The sequence below is a fragment of the Salminus brasiliensis genome, chromosome 16, assembly GCF_030463535.1.
Source record: "Salminus brasiliensis chromosome 16, fSalBra1.hap2, whole genome shotgun sequence".
Classification (NCBI taxonomy): domain Eukaryota; kingdom Metazoa; phylum Chordata; class Actinopteri; order Characiformes; family Bryconidae; genus Salminus; species Salminus brasiliensis.
Window position 1 is genome coordinate 27,678,191 of NC_132893.1, and position 27,222 is coordinate 27,705,412.

The 27,222-nt window shown below is 42.9% G+C and overlaps 1 protein-coding gene across 2 annotated transcripts in view; it reads right to left on the reverse strand.

Annotated features, from left to right (window-relative positions):
* Positions 1-214: 214 nt before the first annotated feature.
* The window catches only part of cdc42se2 (CDC42 small effector 2), a 45,744-nt gene continuing 18,736 nt past the window's right edge, over positions 215-27,222 (reverse strand). The window contains exons 1-5 of one of the 2 annotated variants that reach the window (XM_072659334.1): positions 25,679-25,830; positions 17,155-17,503; positions 4,144-4,245; positions 3,844-3,961; positions 215-2,807 (exon numbers count right to left, since the gene is read on the reverse strand). In XM_072659334.1, the coding sequence (XP_072515435.1) occupies positions 3,860-3,961; positions 4,144-4,245; positions 17,155-17,208 (258 nt within the window). In that variant the 5' untranslated portion in view covers positions 17,209-17,503; positions 25,679-25,830 and the 3' untranslated portion in view covers positions 215-2,807; positions 3,844-3,859. Of the gene's footprint in view, positions 2,808-3,843; positions 3,962-4,143; positions 4,246-17,154; positions 17,504-25,678; positions 25,831-27,222 lie in introns of those variants that run through there. The other variant, XM_072659333.1, reaches the window with a different exon arrangement.

Below are 27,222 nucleotides of genomic sequence, written 5' to 3' on the forward strand. Positions count from 1 at the left end.
ATACTCCACATTACAGCAGGAGAATGTCATGATTTCCAACTCACAACTTTAAAATGCTTAGCTGCAGCTGACCTCTTCTAATAAATGAAGTATAACCATTAAAAAAATAAATAATGTGATTTTTACCATTAATTAGTATTTCTTGGCTCTCACATTCCATTTCAACTGTTTCCACCATTGTGTGATTTAACGTGCATCCATAGATTAAGTCATGTAACATGGAAAAAATATTTATTTCAACAGAACACATTTGGTCATCTACAAGCCAACGTAGGATGCGAAAGAACACAAGCAGGAGTGTACAAAAATATGTCATGGCGGCAAAAAGAACAGTTGGTTTTGTTGAACTCCCTGATGATGAAATCCGTTTGCGGTGAACACAGGTTGAGAGTAGAGTCCTTGTTATGTATTGCATGTCAGTGATGATGCCACTTTGGCCAAAATATCACCATATTGCAAAAAATTCATAAGCTATCAAGTCGGTCTTCTCGTTACCATCTTTCTAGATGTCAAAAGTCTCTGGCTGCTGATCTTTCGAACGCACCTCCACACCACGAGTGCCAGGAGCATGCTCCTCCTCATCCAGCTCTAGCTAAACAATACTGCCAAAATGATTCATTTTGACAACAGTGAGATCAAATAAGACAATCATTTAAAAAAGATGACATTAAAAATGGACCAAAAAAAAAGAAAAAAAAAGGAAAATAAATTAGGATCAGGTTGTGGCACACAAAACATACAGTATATACAAACAGAAAGCACTTGAGAAGAAGACAAAGGACAACTGGGACCAACACACATACGTTTAGCTGTTAGTTCCTACACTGTACGGCCTCTCTCTCTCTCTCTCTCATTTCTCATAAACGTGAGTGAGTGCTTGGCTTCCATGGATCGCTGCACTGAAACGCACGGTTCCATTCTGAGATATGTTCATCCTGATTAAGTGGTCCAAGTCAGCTAGAAAACTACGCCTATCTGGAACTGATTGCACCATTGACATTCAGTACAAACAGCTTTGCTATAGGATCATAGATGTATACACCGTAGCATTATTCTACCATCGCGGTAGCAAATGGTGCCTCAAAACTTAGAAGTCCACAGAAAATTGCTATTTGGTGTTCTGTTTTGGAATTAAGGAAAAACCTTGCATGTCACAGGAGTGATTTCACAGGTGCTAAAGTATTATTTTATTAACAACAGCTTTGATGCTTGTTCTTCCAGTTTAAATGGCACAAATGCATCTGTTATTACATTATTTAAATATGAACTTAAATATGAACAATTTCACAAGATCTTTCGTCAGTGGTGTTGGAGAAGTAATTTTTTAAATGACAACTTGTATGGATATCTCAAAAGAAGAAAGACTAGCTTAGAGAAGACCAGTTAGTTAAATTCCCTTTCTATATTTCAGGTAAATTTGGCTAAAATACTGACATTACTGAAAAACAAAAACTGAAACTGAAATAAAACATGAATGCAGTGAAGTGAAATTTTAAAGTGACATTTTAGACACTTGGAGTCTGCACCGTTTGCCACCACAATGGTCGAATAACCATTGAATTTAACAAGCTGCAGAATTATCTTAGAATTTCTATGGTTCCACTGAGAAATGAGTGCAGTTTGATACAATTTCTATATCATTGTTTTAAACAGTTAGAAAAATAAGTCTCTTAACCTGAGCAAATATCTGCAGGCTGTGGCACCAAGAGGTCATTCTGTCTTATAAAGGGCAGCCTTCAGGCATTTGTTCAAAAAGTGACTCAATTTATTAGGATATTACCTAAATACATTTACTCCAAAAGACCACTATTTGCTTTGAGAGGGTGTATTTTTTAGTCTTTCATAGAAGACTGGGAATAAAACTGGTAATTAAATGGAGACGAGGAGAGTCAGTCGGCCCGTGGTCAGGATCTTTCACAATCTTATAAATATTGTCGCCACATTAGCATAAAGCATTAGGACATAGACTACATTGTCTTATTTTCCACATGAACTGTACAGCATACGACTATAGCTTGAGCATCTTCATATCAAGTTTATGAAAAACATTTACAGCAGAACAGTGAGAGAAATGCCAGTGTTGTGCATTTCAACATCAGTCATTGTTCTTCGAATCATATCATTATCACGAGGAAAACCAACAATACAAGGAATGTGAACTGGAAGGATGTAAACAGCGAAGTAACAATAACGATTCCTACAAAAACGGCAATCAATCGTGCCTAGGTCGAAAAAAAAAGGAAAAAAAAGAAGAAGGTACTTCTTGTCAGCAGAGAGTCATCATTCCATTGTAACAAGCGTTTTGGCACCACACGGCCATAGCTAGCCCCTTTTTATACAAACATCTTTGGCGGCTTTGGCGCCAAGCTTCAAACTCAAAGTCTGTCTGTGAAGGAAACTAAAAAAAAGAAGTGAAACAAAATTCAATCGAAAACAAACAGTTTTGTACTCGTAGGTTCCAGACCTTCAAAAAGGAGTGCTCAGAAATTAGCTGTTCACGGCAAACCACAGACAAAGAAAGCAGGATTACACTTTGCACTGCTAGGAGGGCTGGATGGCGATGGTGGAGGGGGGCATGCGAGCGAGCGAGCGTCCGGTATGGGGTGGAGACGACACTGAAGCGCTGCTTTGTGTCCAGCGGACTGATGGCCGCGGACTGGGCATCCTCATTCCCATGGAGTGCATGACTGTCCATGTGTTTGCTGGGTGAGAACAGAGGGGAGGCTGGGAGTAGTCACTGAAGGCAGGTGGACGGAGACCACGGGAGGCGAGCCGTGTCGGAATCAAGACGCTGATCCGCGAGAGGCCTATTGAAAAAGAAGGGGACAGCAATGAAATGGTAGAACGTATGCGAGAGTGCAGTGTGTGGATGTTTTGAGGATGTCTTCAAGACTCTAGAACTTGGATGCTGATGAACAGCACACTGTCAAAAAGGCAGTCAGAAGCAATGGGCGTGTCCTTCTACTCCAAAGTGGTAATAACAGTTTAGATTAGCTTATATACTGGGTTTCTTTTATTTAAATGGTTCGTAGATGACCAATGTCCTGTACAGTTTGGTGCTTTCTCTGCTTAAACACACCTACTAAACCTACCAGGAGTGTTTGAGAAGGAAAATCAGCAAAGCAGCAAATTGTGCTGCACAATACCTCTCCAGGAAAGCCTGGAGAACTGCTTCCCACACGTTCTTCACCGCTGCCCACACACCATCCACAACTGTTGGATTTTCTTTCTCTACACATTTGCCAACACAGCCCCACCAGATCGCAATGGTTTTTAATTTGTGTCTGAATTTTACTTTCAATGATCTGTGTGGCTGTCTAGAATTGTCCTGTTGCAATATCCCTCATTTGCTGACTCTTAAATGAACCAACAAGATATGGTATATATACGTTTGGACTCCCAGTGTATAACTATTACACATACATAGACTGCACTTCCACATCAGATTTGACCATTCAAAGCATGGACTCCTCATGATGTCCCATGGTATCTGGCACTAAGACATTGGCATCAGATCCTTTTAGTCCTGAGCACATGACCCTGTTGTCAGTTCACCACTTGGACCACTTTTGGTAGGTACTGACCACTGCAGACCAGAAAAAACCCCACAAGACCTGCCTGACGTTTTGGAAATGTTCTGACCCAGTTGTCTTACCATCACAAAGTGTCAAAGTGTCTCAGATTCTTAAGCTTGCCCGTTTGTCACCTTCAAGAACTAACTGTTCACTTGCTGTCACTAAGTAGTACTAATGTTATGGCTGATTGGTGTATTTATAGATTCTGCGTCAGCTTTCTTCACTTAAAACAATCTAACATGAAGAGGCATTTCAACATTGGTCTTACCTCCCAAAGATACACATTATCCTGCCTTTGTGTCCACTAGTTGCATCTGCACATTAATGGGCATGGCTTCTCCCCCATATCCGCCTTTTGACTGCATTTGGTTCTGAATTGAGTTGACCTAAAAAAAAGGCAAAGAAACTTAATCATCTAGGCCAGTATTTCTGTTCTCATATGCACAACACTCATATGAGAGAACCGACAATGTTCTCTAACGTTCTTCAGTAGTTGCTTTGTGCCTGATTAATACTTTTAAAATACAGCTAATACTACTGGCACTCTTTGGCACCACTTAAGACTTACAGAGTCCATGCCACTGAACAGATCTCCAGAGCCCACATGGGCCGTATGGACGAAGTTTGTGGGCTCGCCAATCATGCTCCGGTCGATACGCCTCCGCCGCTTCTGTGGAAAGAACAGGAAAACAGAGCTTTAGCAAAGTAGCTCAAGTGAGATTATAACACATTCACCCGACAGACTGTATTGAGAAAAACGGCCTTGTTTTTCTACTACAGCACCGATTTGGACAATGAGTAGGACAGGCTGCCTGAACTACAACTGTTGCTACCACCACCTGCTGGACAAAACCTCAGCCAAGATAGCTTAACCGCCTACACCAAAACTGTCTACAGTCAAATTAAAAAAAAAAAATAAGGACACCTTAATTTAACAATATTGAGAGATGGAGGTACAACTAAAGAAATGTAGATTTTATTAAATGTCTAATGTATAAAATGTAATAAATAATGTATGTAAATGTAAATGCGACACCTCCACATGTATTACTGCCTAAATACAATTACAATCTAATTAATCTACAATTAAAATCAGGTGCAGCACATCAGCTGCAGATGATCAGAACATGGTTAGAGAGGGTTCTGGAGGAGCCTGTCTTATTTAAACATTTAGCCTGGTTTATATGAGTGGTAAAGATCACCATGGCCAGATCCAAAGAGCTCTCGGAGGCCTTCAGAAAGAAGGTTGTAGATGCAGAGGAGTTTGGAAAGGGGTTTAAAAAGATCTCAGAACACGTAGAAATCAGCCACAGTTCCACTGTCCACTAAATAACTTGCGAATGAAACAACTGCCAACATGGCCAGGTCAGGCCGTCCTAGCAAGTTCAGCCCAAGAGCAGAGTGCAAAAGTCTCCCAACAATCCTAAAATGTCATCAATAGACCAGCAGGTAGTATTACCTTCATCTCCTAAAGTTGTTGAACATCAAATGTTTATATGTTAAAGATGAATGATTCCATAGGTTGTCCTCATTTCAAACACCAGCCAGAAACAACAGCTTTAATATCAGTGAAACAGACAAACCCAATGAGACAACTCACTGACATCTGACCCTTTATAGAGGGAACATGTCCAATCAGTGCTGAAGCCTATAGTCTATGTTTTATGTAAGTGTCTCTATTCCCTTCACTGACCTTTTTAGGTAAACACTGGCACAGGACAAATGAGGCTTGCACAATCAAGCCTCGTCAGACATATTTAGCAAACGGCTATAAGTCTAAGCGCAGTGGCACCTAATATTCAAAACGTAACTTGAGGAGCATGCCGCCTCGGCTTTGCCTCTCTCGCTTCATGTGTTTGACAGATTAACGTTGATCACTCGAAGTAAGTCCTCAGCACAAGCCTTCATCAGAAGCCTTCACCATTTTTCCTTCTGCTATTCAGTAACAAGTCAGTCACTGCCCACAACCCCGTACAGCTGTTGCTATGGTGACGGGCGGGCAGCGATCAAGGAGGTGGCTTCTTACACCTCACTGGTCATGGAATGGTGAGACCTGCAGTTGGGAGTTTCCGAGCGCGTAATGCCACAACCGTTCCCCCGCTGCACTCTAAATAACAGTTACAGCTGCCCCATTTCTAAATTCACATTCGCTGGACATAGAAACCAGCAGGATGGAGTAGAGATGGTGAAAGCATTGAATTTATCATGGAGGTGAAGGTCTGCTTCTTCAGCTGAGAGAGCTTCATCAGAGCTGACAGCTTCTAGAAGATCCCTGGATAAAGCTCATAAAGCTCTTTTTCTTTTTCTGAAATATTTGATGCAATTCCAGAGATAAAGCAGAGAGGACGGCTGCAGCGTGAGTGCACTCCCATGGTATGCAAAGGAATGAGGAATGCTGGCTGGAATCTGGAATTATGAGGTGCCATGGGTGGGTGCTGGACGACCTAACGATATGTTATTGTTTTGTGATAAATTACATTAACGGCTCGAGTCTAAGAGTCCGCCTGTAGTTTCTGATGCTGCATTCCGCTGCACCAGATCTCTGCTATGGCAGATATAATAACTAACATATCTGATGTAGTAAAAGTTTTAGAAATTTTATTACAATTGTTTTTTACACCAAAGCTCACAAACAGACTTTTTACTGCTTTAATTAATGTTACAAACAGTTCTTTGAGTGATGCCACATTTTGGTTCCCTTAAAAAATTATATTTGTAAAAGTGAGTGTGAAGAGCCTTCGAAAGTTTTAAAGAACCATCATTTGATGTAAATAAGTTCTTATTGGACCTAGGACCTAAAGGATGAATATTAAGGTTCTTCACGCTCACTTATCTCCACTACAATCAAGATTCCTTATGGAACCAAAATGAGTTCATCTACAGCATTGCTCAAAAACCCTTTGTAGCACATTCATTTTTAGGAGTGCATTTTCAGAATGGACATCATCCAAGCTCACAAGTTCACTACCTAAGCAATCTCTTTATGTCTTTGATGATGAATGATGGCTTGAATGATGTAAACTTCACCAAACTCAATGCCTTCCCTCCAGACCACCACTGTCAACAGCTCTGTATAGCACATTTGCATGTGGAAAAAGTTTAATGTTTAATGTTTGCGATAAAACTCATTTCACCGACTAAACACAATGCAGTGGCCACACTCTTTTGTATATCTGCTTTCTTCTCTATGTGTAGTAAGGCAGATTTTACATTTACAGCTGGATGGTAAGCTGTAAGTGGATGTCCACTGTAAGGCCTCCTCACGTTGGACGTTGCATCACGCAGAAGATAGGATAGCTACTAGCTACACCACACTGAATGTGTCGATGTGTTGATGCACAATAAGCTCAAATTCATTCTACACTAAATTTAATGGAATCAAATTTTGTTAGCAGTCAACTAACAAAATCATCACAAAATGACTGTTTCTGAGCCCCAAAAAAGGAAACATTAGTTGAGAATAGATACAATTTGCATTTGGCTGTTTTTCTGAAGACTTTAGACTTGATAGCCTTTCAAATCATCTACTCTGGGTTTTGAGTTGGATCTGGTTCTGGGAGATTTATATTTTAAGAAAATGCAGAGTGTAAGTAGAGGCTGTAGTTAGCTTAATCCTAGTCAAACTGCCTGACACCGGTCATCTGTCGGACACTATGACCTTAACTGGGCTGTCCTGCATTGACTCTACAGCAGCTTCATCACCTCTCATTGGAGTAAATACTGAAAATGATCTTACGTCCATTCTCCATTTCCCTACATAACTCATGGCTGGTTCTCTCAACAGATACAGTTCTCCATTTTACTTTCCATTGCTTTTTGTATGCCGTGATTAGAGCTGCTTTCTTGTATTTCTTGTGCTATCTGCTGTCGACCATGAGGAGACTGGATTCCTCTTTTGAGTTTTGGGCCCTTACAAGGTTTTCATCTTCTTCCTCTAAGGGAGTTTTACCTTGACAGAGTTTTTGGCTTGCTTAAAAGAGGCTTAGACCTGGATTTCCTTAAAGCTGTTTTGTGGCAATGCCTGTAGTGAAAAGCACCGTACAAATAAACTGGAACTGGACTGAATAGAATAGCAATTTTAGGACGCTATGTGATGCGACGTGCCACATCCGGAGTGTGATAATACATTTACCTGAGCACAACTCAGGTACAGTCAGTGTGCTAGGTAATTCTATTTAACTAGCATTTTAATTTCAAATCCAACCTTCACTGCTTATTACACTTCATGCAGTTCCAGTTTGCTGCATTTCTCACCATTACAAACAACAGCAAACTATATACGGAGCACTCGTTTAACTAACCAACCTGGAACTAGCAAACACAGCGCTTTCCAAAAACTAAGACACATTCGCCTGGTTTCTCGTGTTAACTCTCCTCTATTTTGTTTTCATCTAGTATCAAATAATTAACTTCAGTGGCACAGTACAGTCAGTATATTCCCAATGTGAAAGACCCTCAGGGATATTCCGAGCCAAGGTGCTTTCTGCACCCACCACTCAATCCAGACCCCCCCCCTGACTTCGCCTTAATAAAAGCGGCTTTGCAAAAGGCTGTCAAATCCCTTTTTTAGTCCGCCCATCGGAGCTTCAAGCGCAGGCCTCCAGCTGAGCAATGTTTTTACAGTAAAGTACCAACTCACAACATGCCAATCTGGCCCTGAGGGAAGCTCCTACTGCCAGGGGTGAACTGCAGGTCAAGGGGGGGGAATGGAGTCCCTCTCTGCAGGGACACCCTGTTACACTCATTCATACTGTATAGCTCTTAAAAGAGTACATGGAAACATTAGCCCACCATGGTGTTTTTTTTTTTTTTTTTTTCCAGAAAGACATAGTGGACCGAATGTTCCGCCAAGCCAAGCACAATCTGGTGAGGGCCTAAAAGCCGGTGGTGGACCAAAAGCACCCGAGGGAGGTCACTTTGGGGAAATCACAGTGTCTGTTTGGGGGGTTTGGGAATTTGCTGATTCCTTCACACAGACACATGCAAAATAAAGGCCACACGGTACCAAAAATCAATGCTCCGTCTGGATTGGGCATGACATTGGGGATGTGTGAGAACACATAAAACACCCTGCAGAACACACAGCTTTTAAACTTTCATCAGCCCGACACTGAGACGCAACAATTCCTCAACCTGTTGAGAGCAGGAAAACAACATGAGTGGGAAACGCACGCCTGCAAAGCAACTGCGGCTCTCTCACATGGTACACTTCATCTCCGAGGAAGCTGATTCATTTATACAATGGCAGGAATTCAAATAGGTCCAAAAGGGGAACTACAGAGGAAACCCGCCTAAAGCAGCGCGGCCATTGTGAGCATGTCACCCCACAACAAGCCGATCCTTGTTGAAGCCTGCAGTCAAATTTAGCCTATTAACCTTTGTGTCTGGCGCACAGCCCTTCAATGAAGCAGTTCATAAATGCAGCGACATTTGCAGAACCCTCTGACATCTCCAGCGAAAAATATGCCATGGCTTAGTGCAGCTGAGATCTTTAATGCCCTCACTGTTCGAGAGCCCTTCTGAACCAGTGTCTTTTTTATATCTAAAAAATTTGTATTCTTATATTCTAATACTTTGGTGGTAACATGTTCTAAGAGTTTCTGGCTTGAGTCGCTGGCACTGATGGAAAGGGTTCTTTGCTGCACTGGAGGATTTGCTGCACAAATCCAGAATGCGGTTGTTGTGCCCTCGCGAAAACCAAAAAAGCCAAATACAAAGCACTCAGGCACGTATGCAGAATCCCTAGCATCTAGACCAGCCTTTAAAATGCTTGCTTTTTTAAACTTGATGATTCTTCTCTCTAGTGCTGCTGTTTTACACCCAGTCAGACTCCAGCAACTTTATCAAACACTGAATTCCACATCCATATACATGCCACAGAAAATCTGCGGCCCTTTGAGCTGCCCTCCTGTGCCTTTGAGGGCTACAGGAATATATCCCATAACTGCAGAGATGATAGGTAGGCAAGAGGTTGGGCTCCTCAGCCTTGTTTAGCAAAAATCACTAGGTATGTGCTTATTTTGGGCAAATACAACTACTCAGGCTACTCTCATGCTCCAAAAATGTATGTATTCATTTTAAAGAGGTCCTAGAACAGCAGACTGTATTTTCCTTGGCATAGTTGAATAATAAGAGTTTGGTACATGGAAGTGAAATACTGTGAACCTCAAATAGAGCTGTCTCCTCCTTCAAAAGAAAAGCCTTAATTGTTTGTTCTGTAAAGGTTTTGACTGATTATATTTACACCCCCACGCCCAGCCCTCTAGCAAAAGCCCTAGTAAGATCTGCCGAAACTGTAAAGGGTGACTGCGCCTTGAGGAGAATATGGTGGTGATGATGCTGGAGAGCAGCTCATCACCTCCAGATTTTTCCCATTATGGGAATACGGGAGGCTACACAAACCAGGTCTCATGACCTCGGCTTTTCCTGTGTCTGTGTCAGCAGAAGGGTAGATCAAACTCTGCGCTGGGCTAATAGCTTAGGTTTTTCCTCTACATTCTGTTGTCTGCTCCCTTGAGAACAAACTGGGCTATCTCATCTACCAACTACCAAACTGAACCGGAACTGAACACATACCTGCTCATTTTTTAAAACGTTTAGAGCGTTGGGCTATTGATGTCCTGGTTGTGGGTACGATACCCGGGATCGGCAAGCTGCCACTGTTCAGCCCTTGAGCAAGGCCCTTCACCCTCTCTGCTCCCTGGGCGCCGCAGCAATGGCGAAAGCCAAATTCCATCTGTGTCCAACACTAATGGTTGTCTTTGTCTTTGTCGTTCTACACTAATCATCAAATAATGTCCCGAAGAATCACAGAGGAATTGAATTGTTGAGGTCAGAGTTCCTCTCTATTATAAAATGACTGTAACCAGACACCAGACGCCTCATTAGAGTAAATTCACAGCAAATCCCCACAAACCCAGCCATGGCCTGAACAGCCCCCAGCCGCTCCTCAGCGCCGCACAGGCAGAGAAAGGTCAGCTCTTCAGCCACCATCCGCTTGAACTAATGCTGACCTGCGGATCCTTTACTGCTGCCTTTGGCTCACTCTCTCTCTGTCGCCCTTGTAGCGAGCCAACGGATGACTCACCTACAGTTCTCTCGAAATCAAAATCGGCAGACCAGCCAAGTGCAAGAGCAGTGAGTGCAGAGCAGTGTCACACCCAGCCAACCGCAGCCTGCCCTCCATCGCTGCAACCCCCCCCCCCCCCCCCCCCACACACACATACAGAGTATCTGGTCTTTATCCATCTGACTGCAAAGCAGCGTCACACCCAACCAGAGCAGCTAACTCCTTCTCTCTTCCTCTGAGATCACATGCAGATACAACTCCAGCCGAACCGTTTACACACATTCACCACACAACACATGAGCAAGCTCTTGTTTCCTGGCTCACGGAGCTCATTAGTGCAGAATTTGGCTTATTTGAAAGTGCACCTAGACTTCAGCAAAACACCTCTGAATTTGCTTTTGCTGCAGTGCTGAAGGTGACATCATGCAGGGCAACAGGGATTGGATCAACATTACTGCCTGATCATCTACATGCCTGTTGTCAACAAACAGAGAAAAGGCCTAGCGGACGCTGCGTGCCACCTGTCTTTACACTGCATTGGGCTGCATGCTTATAACTGTACCTGTAGAGGTACTTCGGTGCATACAGAGTGTTGACTCTTTGCTGTATTAGACCTCTGAAGTCATGAGTCATTCTGTATTTGGCATCATGCCCATCTGAGCTGGATTTCTTCAGCAAAATGAACGTTGTATTAAAACAAAACTCTTCCAGACAAATGTAGTGCGCATGATTCCCCTTGAATGTCAGTGAATCTTTGGGAATTATGAGGTCACTGAGAAATCAAAATAAATAATTATACTGTCACAGTCACCCACAAACCTTGTATCTCCAAATTGGCCAAATTAGCTTTCAGTGGAAGTCAGTGTAAAACGACTTCATTCCAAGTCATTCTGGAATCATTTTATAGGTTCACACATTTTAAAATTCTGACATGATGAAATGACTGACAACCGACAGATTCATATTTAGCAAAAATACAAGGTTTGTGTGTGACAGCAACTATATAATATATACTGACTAAGCACCTTTCTTTTGGGAACACTACATGCACCCTGACCTGGTCTTTTGCTGCTGTTAGGTCTTGGGGCGGATATGCTTCATGCTGTGCATTCTGAGGCGCTTTTCTGCACACCACAAATTTAGACAGAGTGGTTATCAGTAGTAGAGATACAGTAACCTTTCTGTCAGCTCAAAGCAGCCTGGCCACTGACCTCTCTCTCATTTCTTCTGCTTGCTAACAGCTGTAATCTGCGTTACTCTAAGTGACCCCAAGATTTGCCATCATAGATTTACAGATATTAAGCTCAACAATACGTTACCTCAGTGTTGCCTTTTTCTCCCAACTGACCCACGTTCCTAACTCTTCCTAGCACTGGCAATGCTCCCGACACTAGCAGGCTCTGATACATTCGAAGCCAGCCTTTTTTTCAGCTGACACTTTGGGAAGAAAGCGTTGGGTCACCAGCTCCACCGCACTAGCTAACAGACATCTGTGCAGGCCAACACTGCTTAAGAGTGATGAAGGAAGAGAGCATGCCATCGACCCACCCCGGAGAGAGCAGGGCCAATTGTGCCCTCTTGGACTCTGGTGGTAAAGCGGCATGGCTCAGGATTTGAACCTCTGACCCCTGGGCCATAGTGGAGAACCGCTTACCTTTCTCACTACACTGTACAGCCATCAGCCACAGAGGAACACAATGCATTTATAGGTCTGTTCTACTTCAAAAAAATTGCTGAATCCATCTAAACATTCAGTGCACAGCTGACCTTCTCTCTGTACTTTATAAGTGACACAGGCGTCTGTTAGCTGTGATGCGGTGGAGCTGGCAACCCAAGGCTTTCTTCCAAAAGTGTCGGCAATGCCAGTACAGACATTAGCGCCAAAACATAACAGAATTGCTCCACATATAACGACCTTAAATTACATCCTCTTTTAATTCCCTTTTAAAAACATCCAATAGCCATAAGGAAGTTCCAGGTCAGCATCAGGTCCCATGAATGTCGGTTAATTATATCAGTTTCAGCTTCACCATCTGACTGCCAGTCAGCCAGTGTTCCTGCCCTACTTTTTCACTTCACTTTCCACACTGACCTGAGCACTCTCGTGGGAGCAATCCTGAAACAAACCATAAATTGAAATTTATTATTAGACGACCATTTAAACTGTGGTTTATTATTAACAGCAGGCTGAAGCAACACAGACACACTGCTCCTATTCACTGTTTGTACTGAACAAGTAAATCAATGAATATATTTAAGTAGAACACATCATCTCGCTCATATGTGAACCTCATAACTCTCCTCATTTTTATGTCTTTACACAGTTCGTGTGGACATTTCTTGATGAATGGACCAACGGAAATAGTCCAAATTGGCATAAAATATAAACTTCTGTTGCATTAAAGGGAAGAGAGGAACATGATCTTTTACCATTTTAGAGATTTGAAGTTTGTTGGGACAGCAATAATATAGCATACTTCAGAGAACACAGTTCCACTTTATACCCCTAAAGCCCACGCCTGACATGGTGCCAGTAGGTTCATGTTTATCTCCTTCAGAGAGCCCTGTTCTATTGGCAGTACTTCTCTACAGGCACTAGACAAGCGGCATGTATGTGTGTGCATTTGCACATCTGTGTCAGCAGTGGGTGCATCTTAAAACAGCTGCATTTTCCTAAAAAGCTCAAACATGAGGCTGCATTTAGATCAGAAGGGTTAAGTACGTGGTTCACCTGACCACAGCATGTGCGAGTGAGCTCAGCACCATGCTAATTCATTTAGCCTGCAATGTCACAGCTCATCAGAGAGCAAATGACAGGTCTAAACTGGGACACACACACACACACATATATACACACACGCACACCCTTGGCTTGAGGGAAAGTGTGACCTAATTTAATGAACCCATATTCCGAAATTACTCACCGATTTGAGATCGGGGGGAAAACACACAGCCAGACTGTGGGCGCTAATGAATAATTTAAAGGCTGCGTTTTTTAAAGCATCCTAAACTTTTGAAACACGTCGCCCTCCGCAGTGCTGCGGCGTTATGCAGCCGTGACAATAGGCTACTGGAAAAGTACTGGGCAAAATTCAATGGGGGAATTCCACACCCAACTTTCACTGCCAATAATGATTACCTCAACAGAGCAGGTACAGGGCAAGGCTGCTGTTGTAAGAGTGGAAAGTTTCACTATAAAGAAGGACTATAGCTTTCTTATCTTATTGAGACCTAAAGTGATTTCTTCATGTATAAGCCTGCCCAATTCTATGAATCAGACACATACATTAGAGAGTATTTCGCTATATGATCTATACATTACGCTTCACGGTTGTTTAAATGCCTGCTTGACACATTTGGTCCAAATGTAGTGCACTTACGTTACAATTTGGCTGTTTGAAGTAGCAGGGTTGAACGTAGTTACTGGGCAATATTAAAATATAGAAAAAACGGCCCTTAAGCTTTGAACTGTTTAAAATGTACACATACAGAAAGGAAACTGGCTATTAACACACATTACGGGTAATTTATCCGGTTCTGGACAAAAAGCACAACACAGAATTAAAACTAGAATAAAAACAGAATAATTATCTATCTATTAAATCTATTATCAATTAAAAACACATCCCTAAATCACAATATCAAGCTATACCAGCGTAGACAGTATACTGCCCAGCACTACCAGAACATCCCCTTTCAAGGACATGCTAATGTTTCTGACATGCCTGACCAAAGGAAAGCCAATCTGGACAGTTTTCAGTGGCTAATTAGCCCTGCTAGAAAGCAGCTTAATAACAGGTGGACAGTCATTATCGCTTTTTGCAATGAGGCAAGACAGCATAGGGCTAAGCCAAGCTTTTTGGGTTCATCAGTGTTCATTATGGAAGCCAGAGAGTGCTCCAGATTCCTCACATGCTTTGGCCATAAAAGGCTTCAAACGGCAAAGCTCATCTCTTCCATGTGGTCGCTCAATATGTAGAGTATCAGAGTATAGCGGAGCGGCATGTAAACGGTCACCACCAACACGCTTAAGGTCCAATCAGACCATGAGGTGGATGAATTCATTATCAGTGCCAACGATTTTCTGAAGAATATTTTTAAAACACTAGGATCTAACACCACCCTAACAGACATACACACACACACACACACTCTCTGAGATGTAGATTTAGCTTACAGAAAGCATTCACTCCATCTGTCCTGAGACACTGAGACCGTTTACGTGAATTACTGCATATGAATGAAGTACTACAGATGAAGTACTACAGCTCAGACCTCAATAAACTCAGTGGGCAAACTAAGCCCAAGCCACACTCATCTGTCTCAAAACACACACAGCAAAAGAGACCTGGTTTCAGTGAAGCTGGAAACGCAAAGCTCTTGTGAAGGGGACCCTCATCATTAAATCCTTTTTTGGTTATTTTTAGCAGTGCTGTGTCGGGGAGAGCATGCAGGGCTTTTTATAGGAATCTTATCTGTCTTTGGGCAGAGGAGGCAAACTAGGGCCCGATGCATTGTGACAGCATCTATCTCGAGGGAAGTGTGGTGATTGAGAACGCCCAGACCTGAGGCTAGCATTCTCACACTCAGCTAAGGCCCCTGCCAAGAAAAATACCACACTGACAGACACAAATGCACACACACACACAGACATAAATGTAGCTTACAGCTAATATGTTGTCTGCCAACCACTCAACCCTGGAGTGTAAATAAAAACAAGAGCATGTACGCACACATACACACTTGCATCCTTACTTTAAGAGCAATCGTTGCACAAAATGTTACGATTATTTTAATGAAAGGAACATTTTGGCCAGAATGAAAAATGCTGCCATTATTCTATCTGCTGTAAAGATTCCTACCGGCAGGGTCAGCAGTGCTGGAGTAGTCTTAAGAGGGAGAGGTTCTTGTTTAAAGACTAGGAAAGCCTCCTTCTGATTATATATCTTGAAGGTGTGAAAAACTGGATGGTGGATGTTTGGACTCACCACTGTCACGCAAAAACCTTGTATAGCCATTTTCTGACATAATGTGAATCTGTCTTCACTTTGTGGCAAAAAATACATGGACCAAATGCTCCAAAATGACTTTTTTACACTGACTTCCATTAAAAGTTAAGAAGTTTTTTTACCCTCCCTAATGCCGTTTGGAGATATGAGTTTTTTTGGTTGCATGACAGCGAAAATATCTTTTATATACCTTTAAAAAGAGTAGACGTTTTGGTCTGCGGCCTTATTAGGTTCCCGCTGTCCTCTACACCAGTCACTATGTAAAAACTGCTATGATGGAAATGCAAGGTTTTCATGTGACAGCCATCTGATTTCCTTCCTTTCCCATCAATGTCTCTTCCAGCATTTACAGCAGCCATTGTTCAACTGAACTGAAGAATTTTAAAAAGAAAAAGCTCTCGTTTGACAGCTGAGGAAGCCTATAGATCAGTGACTAGGCTAGCAGTCAGGACTGGTTGATCAGCACAGGGAATCCTACTGGTTGTATGACGTACAAGTACGGCTGAAAAATTATATATATATATATATATATATATATATATATATATATATAATAGAGTGTTAATGTAATGTCTTTTCTTCTTAATATTATTAGAATTAGAATTATGATTATCCATCGATCCTTTACAATAGTTAAAGCCTGAAACAACTTACTAATAAAAGAAAAATATACGTAAAATATCTCCCTTAATAAATAAATAAATATGAAAGCTGTATGTGAAGTGAAGTTTCTAAAACTCTAAAAACTGTATGGATGTGGTGGGATTCTCTGTTTACTTGCATTCTTTCAATACCAGTATTATTATGACAATAATCAATTTTCAGCAATTCAACTCTCCCCTCACACTAACGTGTGTAATCATGTGATTCTGGCTGATCCTATCTACGAAATGCCAGCAACACGGAGGAGAACACTGAGCCGACCGAACAGCTCAAGCTACCTCTACTAAAGGAAAATGCTGAGTCCGCTGTTCAGTAAATCGCAGTCAGGATTCAGTGTTCAATTAATGATGAAAATAATTTGAGGACATTTCGCCCAGCAGTATGTGCATAATGTATGCTGTGTACTATGGTGAGAGAACACTGATGAACAAAAACATCAATAATAAATAATTCATCAGAATTCTATCAAAGCAATGAGGATGACGGATGCAATGCTGTGCTACAGGACACTGCAGGATAATAACACAACTCAGACATGCAGTGTGTACCATGCTAAATCTCTACTCTACATTAGCCACATCAGCCTCATGGCTAATTCACATGTGTAAATCTGATTTAATGCCAAAACTGCTGCTTGAAGTATGATTTTCTGTTCTGCAACCTGCAAGACGAGCCCTTGCGGTAGACATGAATTCACAGGTGTCGCTTGCAAACAAAAGACACAATGATCACTTCCTGCTTCCTGTGGTTTGAATGTGTGTCTGGGGACAGAGGCTGCGGACCCCACGTCCGGTGAACCCTGCGCACAAACGGCATTCGTCAGTGCAGATTGGCTTACCGGCTGTGGCTGCTCGGCGATACAGCAGTTGAAGCACAACCAGAATTCACTCATGACTAACAGTCCTAAAGTGCTGCTGTGCCAGTGTCCGCGGGAAGGGGGGAGGGAGGGGGCTGAGGGGGGGCCACAGAGGGCTGAAGCAGAGCACAGCTGGGTGTAGAGGCTATGGCGAGTTCTGTGGAAGAGCTGCGGATGGGTGGGCTAGCCTCAGCAGACTCAGCAGAGTGGACAGTGGTGACGGTGCAGGATGGCTGGTGGTTCTCTCAGGCTCTCAGACTGGAGAGACAGGAGATCCTGAGAGAGACAGAGAGGATCTCGTTGGTGCTCCTCACTAAGCCACCCCTCAGACCTGCAAGACAAAGGAAGGAAACATGAATGGTGTACACATCTGCAGTCAAGACACACATGCTGTATAGAGACTGGAAGTGTAAACAATGAGTCATCAGCTATAATGAATTATATACGTGCTGCGACTGAATATTTCTGCCTTTACATAATTCTGATTATTTTGTGAATCTGGTGTAGTGTCAATGAATAATTCTTAAATATTCATAGACACCAAACCAGTTGTCTTATAGTGGGTAACACCTCCCTCCCTATATCAGAATGGTTCTGTACTTCACAAGCATTCTTCAACAGAATTGTGTCTTTACCACAAAAATTGACCTTATTTGACAGCTGAGCTAGGAGTAAAGCTAACGCTAGCTTTGTTGTATTTATTAGTCTATAAATCAGCAGCTAGTAGCTGTCTAACAGTACACCAAAGTCATGGTTCGGTTCACACCATGGTCTGGACCTCATGGTTTGGGTCGAGAACGGTAAAAGAAAACCCTCAAGAAACATTTTTTTTCTTTTAATTTGAACTGACACTTGTGCAAAATATAGTTTTTTCCATGGAGTGTTGTGAAGTCACCTCTACAGCCTGCATTATGTTAATTAAGCAGTAAGGTGTAAACATTATCATTGTTCTATGCCAACATTTACATTAGCATGTTTCCCTATGCCAATGCTGACGCATTGCCCTTGTCCAATCCACCAGGATTTCACGAGTTGAAATAAGATTTTAAAGCCAGAATATCAGTAAAATACTTGTTTAATGTCAGTCGTTTCAAACAGTGCGACATGAAAATGGGCGCCTGGGTCACTCTCTCTAATTGTGGCAGGAGAAGGGAAGAGGGGGCAAACAAGACTACAGTTATCACAGCAATACTCCTAAACCCAATAGAGTTCCCAACTCTGGTTTCTGGGAAGCATGTGCTGGTGAAATGACCATACTTATCCTAAGCGTGTAGCGTGTACTCTCCATGCGACTGTGTGCACCGAACCAGGACTCTTGTACTCTGGCTAGAAATACACATACCGTTACACCCCCAGTTGCTAGGCTAGCCACCTGGATGGCTTAAACAGCGCCCGTCGGATTTCTAAAAGGTTGTATGACGTATAGTATGGGTGTAATGCAAGCTGGGTGCTATGGTGAGACAACACTGATGAACAGAAACAATATATGATCCAAATTTGGTCGAAGCAATGAGTATGACCAATGCATTGCTATGCTAGAGGACACTACAGGATAATAACACAACTTTAAAAGCTAGTCTTAGATCAGAATGCCGCTTTGACAGCTCAGCACAATTTCGAGCGAGAGTGTGATCACTAAGTCACGCAGTATCTACCATGCTGAAGCTTACATTATTTATGGGGGTTCGATTCCATTGCTGGGTAAGAACACCACACCACACCACACCACACTAATAACAATGCCGGGCAATTGTTGTGAATGTAAATCTTATACCCAAATATGTAACATTTCAAGGCATACATTGCATTGTACTGTATTGTGGCTAGGAGCTTGGCTAATTTGTGGACTATAAAGGTTCATTTACGCTCAATGTTAAATATGAACATGGATATGGACAGAGCCTACTGTCCATACATCATCTGCGATGTTCTTTGAAAGTGTATGGACACGGGTGGAAGGGAGCAGTACCATTGGAAATCGTGGGGGCAGTGTAGCCAGTCGTTCAACTGAAACGCGACCACTGCAATATGGACATGGTGAAGAAAATCATAGTGGAACTTCTCCTCTTCCACCGTCGCCATGTTCGTTGTTGTCAGAAACTTTTAACTCTAGTGGCTGTATTGGCCTCTGTCTGCAAGGCGGAGTGGTGGGCTACGGCGCCCGGGGTTCAAAGCCCAACAGGGAGCAGCTTTTTGAACTCAGGTATTGAACCTACAACCCTGTCAGCCAGTGCTCTGTCAGCAGTGCTCTAACCGCTGAGCCACCTCATTCATGCCAAGGATGCATAGAAGCATGCAGACAGTGGCCGTTACATTGGTTGAAACGGACGTATTCCTTTTCGTATGTAAGGGAATTTAAATGAGCCGAAAAGTACAAATTGCGTTAGTTATTACCCTTGCTACCCTTTTATTATTATTATTTTATTTTTATTTACTTATTATGTATTATACTTAAACCCTGGTACAGTGTAACTAAACTGTAGATAACTGGGGTCAGAGCACTATCAGCCATGCTACGTCATCCCTGGAGCAGAGAGGGTTAAGAGAGGGCAACTTCGTGGACACGGGTATTGAACCCACAACCCTGTGATCAATAATGCATCCCAAAAAACAGCGCCTTTGAAACTAATTACAGACGTCCACAAAAAAGGGGTGCAAACAGGTGTACATTGCAAACACTGAACTCCGCCAGCTGCCTTCTGCTTTCAGCACTTCACACCACCAGTGTTAATTATGGGTTGGTTAAGTCCGCAACTTTAAAGGCAAATTAATTGGTGTTGATGCCCATTACTGTGTAATTATACTAATATGCACCTTCACATGAGCCTCCAGGCGGACGGCCTCCTGGAAAACAGGAGCCCATTCAGTACTAACAGGGGGCTTTTTACGACTTGCTGGATTTGGTCCATGAGACACACAAACACACACACACAGACGTTTTTTTTGTAGACTCTTTAGCTTGAGTCTACTAGTGCTGCTCAGAAAAGGTTGTGCTTGTCGTCGGCAAACCTATGAACTGTATACAGTTAAACCGAATGTTTAGGCTGTGACACGTCTTAATCCGGTCACTGTTTAGTTGAATGGCTGTCCTGTTTAAGAAGCATTAGCTTTAAAAGTACATTTCTTTCTTTATTAAAAATGTAGGTTTCAGGTATTTAGAGGTAAAACGTATCACATGTTCCGCAGCTTTAAACAACACCAAAAAGACTTTAATTTCTTTGTTTTCTCCTCAATTTGAGCACATTAGTAATCATTCAGGCACCTTCCCAGCGCCAGTTCCCTGTCTAATCGCATCGTAAACAGGAAGCGCATCAATAATGCAGCACCAGAGCAGCACAGAGACACACACACACACACACACACTCTTCAGCACAGGAACGTGATGGATGAGCTTTCACATGCACTCCCCAACAGCAGCACCTCCCGAACGTGACATTCAGAACATGGCTGCTGGAGCATGAACACACATTCCTCTCAAACAAATAGCACCAGTACCCCTGAGCACTGATACACCTGAGCAACACACATCCTCTGAGGTTTTGACAGAACTGAGATAAGACTATATTTGCCACAGATATCACAGTATCGTATGATCTCCAAGTGAACCAATGCTTCTGCAGTACAGTCTTTACCGATTATGTAAATACCTTGATGATTGGGTTATTGGATTTTGTTTTTTTTTTTAAGTTAAAGCAACATTATGTAACATTTTAATCTTAAAATAGCAGCTTCATCATGTTAATGCTTCTCTGACTTGTAATAAGGAGAATACTGTCTCTATCATTGCTACTTCGGGCTTGGCGTGCTGCTACTGCACTATGTAACTTTGGTAAACCTCTACCAAAGTTACTCTGCCGCCTTGGTCCGCATGCTTGTTTTACTTTCGGTGACGGTTCTGTGTCTCTCAGCTCATCCACAAAAGCATGTAGACGTGTCCTTCTTAAGGGGTGCCTCAAAGTGTGTCCCCGACTGTAGGGGGAGCCCATGAGCAAGAAATACCAATTCTCATATAACGCTGCTTTAAGCGCAATATTTTTTAACGCTTCTGGGATTATTTCATTATTCTGAAATTTTTTACAATATTATTCTAATACAGAAAGGTACTACAAGGATAAAAGATTGAAGTCAAGGTGTTGGGTGATCACCACCCCACCTCATCCCCAACTCCCAGACTCATCCCAAAAGTACAGAATGGAGCACCACCATCATTCCAGAGAACACAGTTCCACTGCTGCATAGCTTAATACTGGGGGGCTTTATGTCCATGTAGCCCATGCTAATAGGTTCATGTTTAGCTGCTCCAGAGAGTCCTATTCTGTTGGCAGTACTTCTCTACAGAGACTAGACAACCTAAGTGTGTATTTGCACATCTGTGCCAGCAAAGGGGGCAACCTGAAGTAGTTAAATGCATTCATTAGTGGTGTCCACAAACATTTGAATGTATAACGTATGTCAACTGGGTAGGTAATGTGGTCTGACACACCATGGAAAAATAAAGCAAGGCGCTCACTGTAGCCAACAGGTACCTTTCTTTGAAAAAGCCCAAAGTTAACAGCAGGCTTCCCAGCAGGCATTTTCACTACTCCCCGCCTACACCCGCTGCAAAAGCTTAGCGTAGGGCAGGAAACTGCTCTGCACTCAGAAAAGCCATTGTGGTATGTGGGAGTCGTTACTGTTCAACGTCCGGAGCTCCAGCCATTAATCCTGTGCACGGCACACAGGCCAGCATGAAGGAGGGGGTCTGGGAGAAGGGGGCATTACTCCAACACACCTCCACGCACAGGCCACTCTGCCTTGCACTCGAAAGCTGGAACTCAATCATTTGCTCCCCCTCATTAAAACTCCATTCACAAAAACCAGAACACTCTGAAAGTGCTTTTTTCCCCCAACCCCAAAGCAGGTGCAGTGCACACCTGCCCCACATAAAAATACAGGATGGGGAAAATGACCCTGTTCTTGAGAGCACAAATCTAGAGTCTGAGATTAGATGGGCCATTTGTCAAGACCTTCTGCCTCCATGCTCTCAGGCCTGACTCTGAGCCTGGGAAGAAAGACAGTGAGGGGTGTAAATCACTGGTGATCCTTCTTTTAGGAAATAATTCAACTCATTTGAAACGTCATCTTTAATTTTAGAACAATTAATAACTGATCATAAAAATTGAGGGACTGAAGGAAGAATGGTTTACACAGCAGTAAAACATACACAGACAGACTAGAGATGGGATTTCCGCATTGATTGGTGTGGGTATCAGGCTGATATCAGCAGAAAATACTGGACCGGATATCGGAAGAGGAATATTAATCTGATCCCATCCTGCAATAATCCTGCTGTTAGCTGCATATTTCTTCCTGTGTAGTAGTAGTAGAGTTTGAGTACTTTGATAATTCTAGTCTTCATTTAGACCCTCATTTATATATACTGACATACAGGCCTAGTATCAGATGACTAGTCCAGAAAAAACACTGGACCCACCAGCTATACAGCACATAGATATGTAAGCAGTTAACAGCTACTCCTTTCCCATTAAATTACAGAACAACAGTGTCAAACACTCATGAATCAACTCATTCATCTCTGATAAAAACAATGCACCAAGCTTTTTTGGAGTTGGGCTCAAGGGCCCAACAGTGGCAGCATAGAGAACCTGGGTATCAACCCCACAACCTTGAGATCAATTACCCAGCGCAGTATATGAGTATGTACGCACTGAATAGCCGCTCCTTTTCCATTACTATTACATCATGAAACAACAGTGCCCAACACTCAACCCATTCATTTTCATTAAAAACAATTCAAGAACCAAGCTGGGCCGGGGTATTGAAGCCACAACCATGTGATCAATAACTCAGTGCTCACCACTGATAACATTCAAAAATCACTGCTACTGAATCATCAGTTTTATGCTGATTCAGATTCAGTCACTAGTTCTTGTGACTAGGTCTGACGCATGAATGAGTGAACCACTGCTGGCTCAACGTTCCCTCAGCACATCCAACATATGTGCCTTTGGGAGAACCTCGATCAACCTCAAAGAAAATACGCCCTGAACAGTCTAACTGTTGTGAGACACCAACAAAGAGCATGCCAATTACATCCCCACTGCCAGAGTCAGCTGAAACTGCGAAGTGCAAATTGCATCATGGCGCTTCAGCTAGCTGCAGGTTTGGCAGTTAAACTTGGTGGAGATCAAGGAGGGAACTACCATGCCCCAATGTGCCAGCACACAGTGTAGCAAGTTGTACATTTACATTTACATTTACATTTATGGCATTTAGCAGACGCTCTTATCCAGAGCGACTTACAAAGTGCTTTGCTATTTACCCAAGAAAAACCTTAGCTAGTTAGAATAGACTAATAATTCAAAGGATACCTCTAAGCTTAGACATTACTAAACACAAGACAATAAGGTGACCATAGTACTAGGAATTGAGGAAGCCACGAAATCCACAAATATAGCCATTGCAACACGTGTACACTCAGTGTACACTCACTGAGCTCTTAATAACACCACTCCACTGGGTAATACTGGGTAGGGCTTAATTTTGCTCTCAAAACAGCCGCAATTATTCATGGATTTCGTGGCTTCCTCAATTCCTAATGTTACTGAAACGTTACTTTGAGATTCTGGTCCATGTTGACATGGTTGCATCACTCAATTCCTGCAGATATTTAGGGAGCAATTCCATGCTGCCAGTCTCCAGTTGTACCACATCCCAAATGTGTTCTCCTAGATTCAGATGTGGTGACTGGGAAGACACTGGGAAGAACACTGGTTCATGGTACCAGTCTGACACATCTCCTGCTTTGTGACAAAGTGCATCATCATGCTGGAAGACGATATTAGAAGATAAGTAAACTGTGACTATTAAGGGATGCCCATGGTCAGCAATAGTCCTCAAATAGGTTGTGGCACCCAAGTGATGATTGATTGTTATTAATAGACCCAAAGTGTATACCATTACCACATCACCTGAAAGAGGAGGAGTACCAAATGAAGTGCTTGGTCAGTAAACAATACTGTACTGACCTAAAGGCAGAAAAAAAAACATCAAAATGAGACATCACTGTATCGCATCGTAGCAGAGCACAGAATATTTTGTAAATCGTTTCACCCCTAGAGCGTCTGGTAGTTTCTCAATATAGTAGATGTTACAAAGGCTATATTCAAGTGTACCTCATTATAATGCAGTCCAAAAACAACTGCTCTGTTGACGATGTGGAAAATGAACAGAGACTGAATGCTTAAAAACCATTTTGACAGGAACCCAACACCATATCTCAGAGGACTTATGCAGTGGCGTCAAGTGTGCCATTCATCCGACCAAAGACCATCCTGCGCAGTCAAGCCTCACATCCTGGGCTTTGAAGAGAGGCTTTGTGGACAGAGCCGGGTCTCAGACACGTGGGCCAAATATGTATGGAAATGAGTTCTAGAGCATAGCAGTTCCCTGCGCTCAAGCCTCCTCTGCTAAAATTAGTTGTCCATTTCCTTCTCCTTTGATTTCTCCACTGATGTGACTGCATCTGATTCCTCCTCGCTTTCTTCTTCCATCCTGGATTAATCTAGGAAAAAAAAATATGCCTGCAGTTTGGATACTGACGCTTTGGCGGAGTATGAAAGAAGAACTGGACCCCCGGGATACTGTGCCTGACCCTAACACACTCCAAGCAGCCAATAAAGGATTATAGGGCTTGTAGCCAAATAAGAAAATATGGCTTCAGTAGCCTTATAAAAGTGACTAACAGTGGATAAAGTTATTGATTATTGCAGAAATCTGTGACTGTAGTCAGCGTGATAAGCCTTCCAGCTTTCAAGAAAAAGTTCTGCTTCTGGACCTGGATAACCTCAGAGTTAACAAAGAAAAAGATCAACAAGAAAAGGTCCATTACTCTGAGCACTGCTCAGACGCACACTGAACGTTGCTCTGTCAGCGCACAAAAGATCCCCAAGACATTCATTCATTGTCCATGTGGGAGTGGAAGAGGAGAGGGACAGTTCATCGCTCAGACCATGAATGGGCGACCGGCCCAAGACACATTAGTACTCGGCTAGGAACGGCGCTCAATTGCCCCAGAAGGATGAGGAAAAAGGAAGAATTTTTTCCTGGACTGGATGCGAGGATGGATGCACCAGAGATACAGAACATACAGAAAGGCCCATTAGTGGTGAACCACAACGAAGAGCAGTCCGAAAGGGAGATTTTCCACACGAGAGGGTCTACTATGCGAGAGACCAGAGGCAAACAAGTCTGAGCGATGCTGAGCAAGATGAGCGGCAAAGAAAGTGAGGGAGAATGCATCCTACAGATGATACCCCTTCAGGCTCAGGTTGCACCAAAGGATCTTCACAAAGGGGATTCCAAATTAGTATCAAGCACATAAAGCACACGATGACGCTAAACCAGAGATACAATTACGCTGGAACTGCGGCAAGACGACACAACTGACTCAGACAAAACAGGACACAAACACCTTAAAACAGGAGACAGAATGAATACTGCTTACCCTCGACGGCTGAAACTGCAGTCTTTAGTGGCAGGTTGCATGCAGCTTCAGTATGTGAAGGGGCTAAGGAGCGCCAGGCTCCGAGTGCGCTCCGCTCTGCAGGAGGCCTTTGTCCCTCACTCAGTTACGGATCAGTGGCCAGGCGGCATTCACCCGCTCCATCACTAACACCCCCCCCCACACACAAGTCCGCGCTCCTGCACGCTCCTGAGCGAAGCCACGCCCACAACCCCACCCTCCAATGATCGTCGGCCGGCACACTGGAGGCTGTTTATGTAAGCGGTGCCGTCCTCCCACTCTGAGAGCTCTCTACAGTTCGACCCGTCTCTTGCATAACCACAGCAGTGATGAGGAACATTCGAAAAATCCAACTCAATGGATTTCAAATGATTTCTTCCTCCTCCAAAAAAACAAAAACAAAAACACCCTTAATCCTTCACAAAGCTCCACATAAGAGCATTACGGCTCGGTTTTCTGTTGTTAGTCCAAAACAGTGCTGGATTTAGCCCTTCAAGAACCACGAACGCTCAACATTTAAACACTGATAACCTCTTCAATTGCAGACATACCATTGGCTTAGTAACTACCTATTCACTACTACTTACAGTGGGCCAAGCATTAGGCCATTAGGTTTTAAAGGGGTAAAGTAAAGCATAAAAAAAAACTGTAAAAAGATCATGGCTCAGCAAAACGCCCAATCAGAGATACGGAAACATAAATCCCTTTTTCCCCTTCAGCAGGGGAAAACCCCTATATTTGCCAGGCACATTTGCCGTAGCACTAAATGGGACAACTGCCTGCCTTGTTGCTTGAGGCCAGCCTTCAATTCCTCCATCCAAGGGCTTGTTGCCACGGCACCCACTAACCATTGAGGAAGGGGGTTTGTAAAGCATCACAATAGAACCCACCATAGCCCACCCACCCCTTAAAACGATTCTAGCAGCGATTGGAAGGCATGCTTAACCCATCATTTCCATACAAATGGGTCACACACTGTGTCAGCTGCATGTTTTAGCAAAGGGGGGCACAAATTAAGAAAATCTAAAAACACATTTACTATCAGTAAAAATCCATAAAGAACCAAGAATGTGTCCAAAAAAGGACACAGGTATGCACAGTCATCATCGGATCTTAAATGTAGGTCTTATTTGTGAGTAATAACTAAGCTAAACTTCTTATTCTCCAAATCCATTCTCAAAAGACCCACAAGTCACAAATAATTCACAGTTTGGACATGACCATCAAAAATGACCATAATATTGTGTTCTTGCAGCATCACTGCTCCTTTAAAGCAGCTATAGGGAAGCAATTTCTGTCCATTTCACCTGTTGTTCCAGATGGAGAGTTGAGACTGAAGTCGGGTGATTCTGCTGGTCAGCCAACGTGTGCCTGAGTTCCACCATGGAACTCTTTGGATTTGGACCAACGTACCCTACTGTTGTAATCCAGGAATGTAAGGGACCTGAGAGGACCAAAATGGACAGGAGTACTGGTGTAAGGTGTAAGAGACTGGTGTAATCCTTACCTGATAAGACTGACAGTGT